Consider the following 10,946-nt stretch of genomic DNA (forward strand, 5'->3'; position numbering starts at 1 on the left):
GCTGACCTTAAGGTTCGCAGCCCGATTCGTAACCACTACGCTACCAGAGAGGACTCTCTAGTCCAACAAAAAATGGCTTCAGATGGTTCAAATATGCCTTCATGAAAACAGGAAAATGGATTGTGAGATCAAATGTGGCCATATACTGTGTGTGTGGCAGGCATTCCACACTAGGTCATTTTACCAAGTGTCTCAGTCTCCAGAAGATGCAAGTGGTTAAAAGTACTGAAACCTAGTCCTTCCCTCCCTTGTCTGTTCATTTGTTTCCTCAATTGCTCTGGCAAGAAGGAAATAAAGAAATGTGAGAAACCAGAGTTACTCCTATACTGAGGGCATGCCTAATATTCCCCACCTTGTTTCCTTGCTCTAATTTCTTTTCTCAACTTAAGCATCATGTTGTTGTTGTTGTTGTTAGGTACAGCTGAGTCTATTCTGACTCATAGCGGCTCTATAGGTTTTCTAAAGTTGTATATCTTTACAGGAGCAGAAAGTCTCATCTTTCTCCAGGTGTGTGTTTGGTAGGCTCAAATCACCGAACTTATGGTTAGTAATCTAGTGCTTTTCCTACAGAGTCACCACACTGACTAACTAAGCACAATGTTGCTATTAAGTACCGTGGGTCAATTCCAACTCACAGCAACCCTACATAGGGTTTCTGAGGAGAGGCTGATGGATTTGAAATGTCAACCTTGTAGCTGGCAGTCCAGGGTTTATCCTACAGCGTCACACCAGAACTCAAAGGTCCAGGGCTTAGAGACCCAGAAAATATTGATGTACTTTATCAGCTGGCTTCTTTAATTGCTGATACAAACTTGCCCCAAAATTCTTAACAAAAGAAAAGCTGCATTAATGTTAAAAAGCAATAGAGTTTAAGCTAGAAAAGATCTAAGCACTCTCTCCTCCAACCTCTCCTCCTCCCTAGTTTACATACAACTATGTTAGTATCATCTTGTCTTTATTATTTATCACCTATGTAGAACTGTAAATACATTTTCTATCACAGCAGGGGAAAAAAAAAAGAGGAGGAAACATAATGAGCACTTTTGAGCAAGTTTGACCAAAGGCAAATACTGTAGACACTGTTTATTCTTGTTTTAGGATAAAGAGGCTGAAATTTGTCCTTTGGAATAGAAATAAACAATTCCCTATCAAAAAAACCCAATTCCCTATCTAATTCCCTATCAAACCCTAGCTCTAGGCCCTCATTTGGCCTTCCTTAATATTTTCTCAAAGATTCTTCTGAATGGAATTCCTGTCCCACAAGTAGATGTGAAACATCTTTGTATCAAGGCCATCAGCTGCTTTGCAAACTACCTAATTTCTGCACCCTTTTGTTGAAAAATAACTTAGCAAAATCACTGCCCTTTGTCCTTCATTATTAATAGCAAGGAAAAGCGGCCTGTCATGTTTTTTGTGTTGATGTTATTTGTTCAAAGACTTTCCCTTGCCTTTATTTTCTTTCACAACTGTTTTGTTTGGGTTTGGAATTGTTTAAAATGCCAAAGCACACAATGAAACTGATGTTGGATGGTCTGAGGGATGTGCTGCTCTTGCCCTGAGAGACCTGAGAGCCCTGAGAGCCTCTGAATTATTACCAGGATGATGTGAGGTCAAAGGCAACCTGAGCCATCTTGCTTCCCTAAGAAGTTATTCCAGATGGAATAATAATATCCATTATCAGAGAATCCCAAGCAACATACTCACCAAGTGAACATAAGGCACAAAGTATCCAAACAGTGCAAGTGGTATCCCAATTGCCCACACTGCATAAGCTGTCACCTTGAAGATGGCAAAATTGAAAATTTTTTTTGGAGGGCTGGACTCTCTCCTACATAAAAAGGAGAATCTGTTGCCTCCTTTGGGTCCACTGTCTTTATCTTTGGCACTGGAAACAAGAGGTCGGTAAGTAAAGCCAGCCAGAAAGAGAACAAACATGAAGATGCAGAGGACCCTCAGTGTGTCAAAGAGGCCCACGCTGTCAATCAGAACCCTTAAAAGGAAAGGCAGCAAGATTGTGAAGACACTGCTGCCAGCCGTGACAATGCCGTTCACCAGGCCTAGGCGCTTCTTGAAGTAGTGTCCCAAAATGACCAATGAAGGCTGGTATGCAAATGAGCAGCCGCAGGCAAATATGATTCCATAGGTAAGGTACAGAGGCTCGATGGAACTGTGGAAAGACGAAACAGACAGAAAGCAGCTTTCATTATTGTCATCATGTGTTTGGTAGAATAAAATCTTATAGTAAAAGTGTGTTCTAGTAAATCAACATTAATTCTACAAATAAAAATCAACTAAAAATAGTGAGTGGAAACTTAATAAATCAAGGATTCGCACTAAAAATATTTCAATTTAATCTGAATACATAACAAAATAGCCTCAAATATGTGAACAATGTCCACTAAAGTCAAGAGTGAGTTTGTTCCCTCTCCTTTCCCAAGGATTTCAGGTGAACCACACAGCATTGCACTGAGTGATAAATACAGAGCTATCCAGAATTCAGAAATAAAGGCTGGTGCGGGAAAGGCTCAGTAAAACTGCCAGTGATTTAAATTAACAAGCAAAAGCCTTAGTTTCATTAAAACAAAAAAAGAAAGAATTTAACTATTAAAAGACATGAATTTTACTGGAGGTTTTACAAGCACCTACTAAACAATCTAGTAAAAACAAAGGCTGACTTTTCTCCCCAAGGTTATGCCAGGAACATTTGCACAGAGGAGCAGTTATGCCTCATTTCTGCTGGCCTAAGGACTGTAGACCAACCTTCGCCCTGTATTGCACTGCTATTGGTGTTGGGCAAGATGAAAAGAAATCATATTCTGATCGCAGAAAGACTAAACTAAGCATGTTCATGAGTGACCCCAGTTTGTAAGCTTTAAGGTCAGGCATATCTCAAAAGAAGGAAAGATTAAGAACTGTAGTTTAGCAAAACCTTTATACATCACGCACCAAAGTAAAGGGTCTCAGCATTCCATTCATTGACATAATTAGGGCAAAGAATAAAAGACGAGTAAAGTTTTTCTCTTCAAAAGACTATCAGTATTAAAGGCAAACTATTTATTATAAACTAAGATAGATAAAGTTAGTTAATAATTAAATTTTGGAGAATAATGCTAGGATAGTAATGTGCCAAAGTAATCAGAAGGAACTCTAGGATCTGATAATATTAAGGTATGTTGACAGTTCTGTCTGAGATGCCCTCCCCCTGCATTAATCCACAGCTCCCCATTTTCAAATCATGTTCTGGAGTCACTTAGATTTTCCAGATTAATCCTACCTCACTCTTTACTCAGTCTCCACTCTCCATCCAGCGAACAGTTAAGCAGCTGCTGTGTATCAGGTACTTGGTGAGAAGAATATTTTTAAGTGTGGTTTTGCCCTCAAGCTACTCATATTGTTGTTGTTGTTAAGTGCCATCGAGTCGGGTCCGACCCATAGCGACCCTGTACAGGGTTTCCGAGGGTGAGCTACTCATATAGTCTGCTTCAAAATACCCACTCCAAATAATAAGAATACAGTTCAAATATAAAGTAATACTTCATTCATTCATTCTGCACCAGCTTTTCCACCACATTTGGCAAACAGTACGGCCACAGATACTGACAACAGGTACCCAGAGGCCTCCAGGTCAAAGAAGATATGTGATAAGTCATGAAGTAATGCTGTATTGCTGCTGAAAAATAACCAAAAGTAAATGATCTCACGGAATTACTGAATCAGAATTTTATTCCAAACAAAATCTGGTGTGTGTGTATGTGTTTCTTTAAAAACAAAACAAAACAAAACAAAACCCAAAACAATTGCAAAGGTATTTTAAAGATGGAATATCTTATTCCAATCAGTCAATAACAATTCAATAAAAATAAACAATTTAGTTGTTTAGAATATAAATTAAATTTCTAAGTTAGGTGAAGGAAAATATAAAGCAAAGCTCACTTTAGAGTTGAAGAAGGTTTTGTGTGTGTGTGTGTGTGTGTGTGTATGTGTGTGTGTAGGAAGAAAGGAAGTTTCGTAAAACCAAGTAATAGATTCTTCTGATAAAATCAGAATATTAGAAAAATAAATAAGACAGTAAGTTTATTTTTGTGTATGTGCATGTTTTCTCCTGCCGGTCACAATAATGTGTTTCTACTGTTACTAATGGTGATGATGCCCTTTCTGAAATAGTGTTCCAAAATGACCAATAAAGGCCGGTATATGGAGGGAAAGGTAAGTTAGGTAGGAAAAGGTAGGGGTGGGGATGGTGTGCCGTGGAGTCGATTCTGGCTCAAAGCAACCCTATACAGGGTTTCTGAGGCTGTAAATCTTTACTAGAGCAGAAAGCCTCATCTTTCTCCTGCAGAGTGATTAGTAGATTCGAACTGCTAACCTTGGAGTCAAACGTGTAACCTACTACACTACCAGGGTTCCTTAGGGAAAGGAAAGAACCAGGAAAAAAGATAAATGAAATTAGACACAGGGAGTCCTACTGTGGTGCTGTGGGCTAATGCATCAGACTGCAAAGTCATCTGAACTGCAAGGTCGGTGGTTCAAGCTCACCAGCTGATCCTCAGAAACCCTATACAGGGATGCTATGGGTTGGAATCAACTCGATGGCACTTAACAACAACAAATCAGAAACAGAGGACAGACATTATCTTAAGACGTTTTCTTGTTAACCACCCTCCTGTTTGCCAGAACAGCAGCACAGTGAATTACTCAATGTGGTTCTTCTAGTCATAGTCTCGGTAACTCCCATCAATCAACTGGCTGGGACCAGGCATACAGGGTGTTCCCTCCGCCCCCCACTCACCCATCGATTGGTTTGAGTAACAGAAGGTAGGCGAAGATGCTAACAGGATGATAGGATTCAGTTGTGAATTATTATTAACAGGGCTAATTTGACTGTAAAAGCTTGGAGTTCAATGTGGGTATAAAATAAACCATCTAAAAAGCAGGAAGTGGGGGTCTCACCAAAGAGAAAGAAGAGCCAGGAGAGGAACAAGTCTTTGGGACCCAAGGTCCCTGCGTGTTGCACCTCCTCAACCACCCAAGAGACAGAGCTGTGATCCCAAAGGAGCAACAGAGGAGTGGCAGCAGCGGAATGAAGAGCTAGAGCATGACACAGTGGTGGGATTCCAGGACCGTACAGCGAGTAAAGCTGAGTACCCCCGGCAGGAGAGTTGCTTGTGGAATGGGCGACTCAAGGCGTTACATCTGAGGAGCTAGGTTGGCCAACCCACAGAACTAGAACCAAGTGGCTTTGGGCTGAGGCATATAGCAAAATAGAGTGCCCTCTGGGTATTTATCAGCAGCCCTACGCGGGCTTGGTAATATTGACTGAGCAGGGCAGAAGCCAAGGGGCTGTGTGATAAAGAGGCCAAAGACCAGAGAGACACCTGCCTGCAGGTTTGGCTAAGTAGAAGCTGTCCTGACCAAAGAACTGTATGTCTTGAGCATTTCTGAGCCTGAATTGAAAACTATTACCGTCCCTAATAAAGCCCATAATCATGAATATGGCCTGTAAGTTCTGTGTGGCCATTGCAATGAATGACTGAACCCGGCTGAGAAGTAGAGAGCTGTGGGAGGGAGGCTGGTGTCAGAACTGATAAAGAAGCCTGGAGAGGGGAGGCAGGTCTGACCCTGAGGCCCACTGCTGGTGATTCTCCTCGCCCCCATGTGAAGCCGGAGGGGGTCTGATGTCACCTCCACATTGTCTTTTACAAGGACATATTAAACCAGTTGTTCTCTAACGGGGAATCAGTCCAGTAATGCCAGGGGCTTGCTTGCTAGGGGACTGGAGCTGGAGGGAGGCATTTCATGCAGTGAAGCCCCCAGCTGTTCCTTCACAGTTACTGCTTCTTCCAATCACACATGAGCTTCACCAGCAGACACAGGGAAACTATGCTGTCATCTAAGCTGTAATTGTTTGACTATTTCATTCTGTCATGATCTTTTTAAATTTAGCTCTTTTTTTCACCCAGGTACAGACAGGAATTCTCTACCAGGATTAGAATAAAAGGGGACTTCAAAAAAAAAACTCATGGAAAAAAATAATCCAAATTTTTCACTAACTTCTTGAAGCCCCCTGGTACATAGCAAAGTTTTAAACCCGTTGAAAAAAATATTTCGTATCAAGCCTATGAACAACCCCTTTAAAATACCATTTATGTGTTCTGATGTGGCACTGTAGGATAAGCACCTGACCTCAAGGTCATTTGAACTGCAAGATCAGCAGTTCAAACTCACCAGCTGCTCCTTGGAAACACTATACAACATACCCTTGTGCCCATATGGAGCTGACTCTGAAATAAGGCAACTGCTTTAGCTGCCTCATGGTTACAGCTTTAGTTCCTTTGGGATTCTTATGTGAAAAGAAAACAGAAGGAGAACCCCTTCACTATCAGAACACATATGTCATGATAGACAGTTAAGTTTTAAACACTGTAAGCAAAAGCATTCAGATCATCAAAGTCTGATTGGCTGCTATGATTAACAATCAATTCATAGGTCATACTGCTTAAAGTGGAAAGCAAAGAAAAGCGGAACCTTTCCTAATAAAGAGGGAAGTTTCTGAAAGAAAATCTTTAAGTTATAAAACAGTTACGTAGCTAACAGTTCCTGAAAAGCCACATGAAAAACACGAAGTCCTTACCTTACAAAAGAACTGGACATGAGTCCAATGAATCCAACTGCAGCACCCACAACAGCTGTTATCCGACAACCATATATGTCCGTGAAGACACTGACGATTGGGCAGCAAAAGAAAATCATCCCCATGGAGAGGGAGCCTACCCATGCTGCAAAGGAGAGAGGAAGAAACATCTATGACGTGGTAATTAGACTTGAACTAACTGAATTGTTTCATCTTGTCTGATACATACTTAGAAAAATGCACAAAAGTAATACAGAATGATAAACACAGGAAACGTAATAAATTAGTAACCAATCTGAAACATAGCTCACAATGCTAATTATAATAGCATAGCAAATATGTTTACTCAAATTCTTGAAAACTTTGTACTCTTAAAACATTCTCCCTGCAATCCTTACACTAATAATTAATATTCTGATACCCATGGTTTGGGGACTGTGGTGGCTCCAAATGATAAGCACTGGACTGCAAGCCACAAGGGCTGTGGTTCAAGCCCGCCAGCAACTCCGTGGAAAAAGATGAGGCTTTCTGCTCCCGCAAAGATTTTTCAAAAAAGCCTCAAAAACCCTATACAGGGTCTCTATGAGTCAGAACTAACTAGATGGCACTTAACAACAACAATCTGTGGTTTCAGGCAACTTTCAATCTTTGTAAAGAAATTCATGTTAAAAATAGGGAGATGCTTGACCTACACCTATGGATGCAGTAGCTCAAAAGAGGGAACAAATCTTTACAGCGAGGATCATCCCTACCCCCTCCATACACAGAGTAGACAAGGATGGGCAACTTGGACATTGGCTACCCAAAATGTGTATGTGTGTGGGGGAGCTACAAATGCAAGAAGTAACTGGCTTACAAGCTTTCAAGAGGGAACCTAGATCCAGAGGGCACAGAGGAAGATAGAATCTCCACTAAGTAGTATTCAATCTGTCTGGGTGGGGCTGATGAAAGGAGATGGGGATAGGTCTCTTATAATACAGTAGCGAATAAATGTTATCAGAACTGATTGTGAGGGTTGGAAATGTAAAGGTAGACGTTCTGTAGCGAAAGGAGGGGAGTGATTGACTTTGCAGTCTAGGAGCGGAGGTCCTTGGGACCATCAAGGGAGAAGAGTGGAGAGTGGAACCCTACCCAGAGAAGCAGTGATGCCTGAGATGGAGGCAGAGATGATGATGTGGAGAGATGGTGCGGCTGGGGACTTTAGACCCAGAGACTGGGGGGCAGGATTGCAGGATATACTCTTTGGTTGGTTGATGATGCGTGGAGGGGATTGTAACCATGGCAATGAAACGATATACGATAGGATGAATGCACAGCTAATGTTCTCCCATGTAAACTATCACATAATTCACAATAAAACATTTAAAAAAAAAAAAAAGGAGATGCTTAGGAACACATCTACACATTTGTCAAACTACAAAGAGACAATGACCACTGAGGTCAGAATACTGGTTACCTCCTTCAGGGGAGGAAAAAAATTCTAATTAGAGAAGGGCACAGAGACTGTTTCTGGTCCTGTTTGTTGACATAGACAATAGATGTTGTTTAGTGGTGTTGAGTTGGTTCTGACTCACAGCGACCCTGTGTAGGATTTCCAAGGAGCAGCTGGTGGGTTTCAATTGCCAACCGGGACATTAGCAGTCCAGTGCTTATCCTACAGCACCACACCAGGACTCCTAGTTACTGGGTGTTTGTTTATAAAACCATCCATATGGTTCATTGTTTCTGAAAGTAAGTTACTTTTCACAATTAAAACAAAAAACACCCTGAAAATCAGAAGCCAAAATTTCCTGTTCTGATTCTGCAAAAAAATCAAACAAAAGAGAATTAAAAAAGAGAAACAAATACTGAGTACAAATAGTTATAATTGTGTACTAAGGAAATGAATGACTTCATAGAATATCAAATATGTATGTGTGTTCCGTCGAGTCAGTTCTGTCTCTAGCGACTCTGTATGTATAGGGTTTCCACAGAGCAGCTGGTGGGTTTGAACTGCTGGTTTTGTGGTTAGTAGTCCTGTACTTATCCTACAGTGCCACATCAGGATTCTAACTATTTCTAAAATGTGTAGTAAACTAACCAGACCTAAGTAAACCTGGGCTATGGAACAGACCTAGCTCCAAATGTCCCAGCTCTACAACTACAATATATTTTGCCTCCAAGTCTGATTACTTGAGTCACAACCCTTTTCGGGAATGTGCTTAATTAGAATGTATTTTAAACCTTAGTATCTAGCACATGGGGTCCTAGTGTAGAACTGTAGGATAAACACTGGACTGCTAACCACAAGTTCAGTGGTTCAAACCCACCAGATGCTCTATAACAGCATTTAACAACAATCTAGCACATACCATTGTTGTTGCTGTGTGCTGTCGAGTCGGTTCCAACCCATAGCAACCTTATATAGGGTTTCCAAGAAGCGGCTGGTGAGCTTGAACCGCTGACCTTGTGGTTCAAACTGACTTTGAAGTCCAGCGCATCAAACCACAGCACCACACATACCTTACACTTAACAATTTAGAATCCTAATGACAAAAACAAATTGTCTTACAAAATGAAGCTGATACCTCTAGAGGGCCAACGGGTTCTGGAAGTTTACTAGGACATAACGCTATTTCCTCAACAAAGGAACTAAGTCCAAACCCCAGGTGGTGGTGGCTGTTAGTTGCTGTCAAGTCAATTTCAACTCATGCGACAGAGTAGAATTGCTCCATGTGGTTTTCCAGAGCAGATTGCTGTGTCTATCTCCTGTGGAGTTGCTGGCTGGGTTCAAACGAACAGTCAAGAATGTAACCATTGTGCCACCAGGGCTCCTTGCAGAATCTAAACAAATGAGCAGTTCCTAATTATTGAGTCTGTGCCATCTCTTCTAGCCATGGTCTGTAACTTCCGCCAAATGTTTCTGCCCTGTTGGGTCTAGGTGGGAGAAGATACTAATAGGATGACATGATCCAGTTGCGGATGTTAGCAGAGTTAACTGTAATTGTAAAACTTGGAACTCTAGCACAGGTTTAAAATGAGCATCTCAGAAGCAGAAGAGGGGAGCTCACTACCATCAAAGAAAAGCCAAGAGTGGAACACATCCTTTGGCCCCTAAGATCTCTGCACATTGAACCTCCTCAACCCAGGGACAGAAAGCTGTGATGCTGGAGGTGGGGCAGGGAGCAGCAGCAGCAAAACCACGATGAACCAGAGCAGGAGACAGAGCAGTGGACTTCCCAGTCCATGGAGCAAGTAAAGCTGAGTGACTTCGGGCAGGAAGTTTGCTTGTTGAGTGGGGTGCCTCCAGACACTTAAAATGGGCAGCTAGGTTTGCTGGCCCACAGAACTAGAGCCAAGTGCCTTCAAGCTGAGGCTTATGGTGCAATGGTGTGTCCTGTGGGCATTTACTATTCCAGCTGACTTGAACTGTACCCTGAGCATTTCTGAGCCTAAACGATAACCTGTTAACTTCCCTAATAAACTTGGTAACTCTGAGTATGATGTCTAAATTCTGTATGGTCATTGCAATGGATGATCTAAGTGCAAACCCTCAGTGGTGGTGGTGGTGATCGTGAATTACTGTCAAGTCTACTTTGACTAATAGACCCCAGAGGACTAGAGAGGGCTATGGGAAGAATGATTGGTGCTTCATTAATTTTTTTTTTGCAGGGTCCAAAAGACACTTCCCATGATTCAAAATGTTAAGTATTTAAATTTGGATTTTCTTTATTCTCTTACTAGAAAGAATTATTGTTGTTAGATGCCATTCAGTTGGTTTCTACTCCTACTGACCCTATGTACAACAGAATGAATCACTGCCCGGTCCTGGACCATCCTCACAATTGTTACTATGTGTGAGCCCACTATGGCAGCCATTCTGTCAATCAATCTTGTTGAGGGTCTTCCTCTTTTTTTCTGAACCTCTACTTTACCAAACATGATGTCTTTCTCCAGGGACTGGTCTCTCCCGATTTGTCCATGTCTATAGTATGTGAGATGAAGTCTCACCATCCTCCCTTCCTTCTAAGGAACATTCTAGTATACTTCTTCCAAGACAGATTTGGTTAATTCTTCTGGTAGTCCACGGTATTCTCAACATTCTTTGCCAACACCAGAATTCAAATACATCATCTCTTCTCTCTTCCTTATTCATTGCCCACCTTTCACATGCACATGACACTACTAAAAATACCATGTCTTGAGTCAGGCTCACTTTAGTCTTCAAAAATACAACTTTGCTCTTAAACACTTTTAAAGAGGTCTTTTGCAGCAGACCAGCCCAATGCAATACATTCTTTGGTGTCTTAACTGCTGCTTTAATGAGCATTAATAG

At 41.5% G+C, this 10,946-nt stretch overlaps 1 protein-coding gene across 1 annotated transcript in view; it reads right to left on the bottom strand.

Annotated features, from left to right (window-relative positions):
* The window catches only part of SLC16A10 (solute carrier family 16 (aromatic amino acid transporter), member 10), a 146,415-nt gene that overhangs the window by 51,222 nt on the left and 84,247 nt on the right, over window positions 1–10,946 (bottom strand). Inside the window, exons 2-3 of the mRNA XM_006839927.1 lie at window positions 6,632–6,776; window positions 1,705–2,167 (exon numbers count right to left, since the gene is read on the bottom strand). Of these exons, the coding sequence (XP_006839990.1) occupies window positions 1,705–2,167; window positions 6,632–6,776 (608 nt within the window). The remainder of the gene's footprint in view (window positions 1–1,704; window positions 2,168–6,631; window positions 6,777–10,946) is intronic.

The sequence above is a fragment of the Chrysochloris asiatica genome, unplaced genomic scaffold (assembly GCF_000296735.1).
Source record: "Chrysochloris asiatica unplaced genomic scaffold, ChrAsi1.0 scaffold00027, whole genome shotgun sequence".
NCBI lineage: Eukaryota > Metazoa > Chordata > Mammalia > Afrosoricida > Chrysochloridae > Chrysochloris > Chrysochloris asiatica.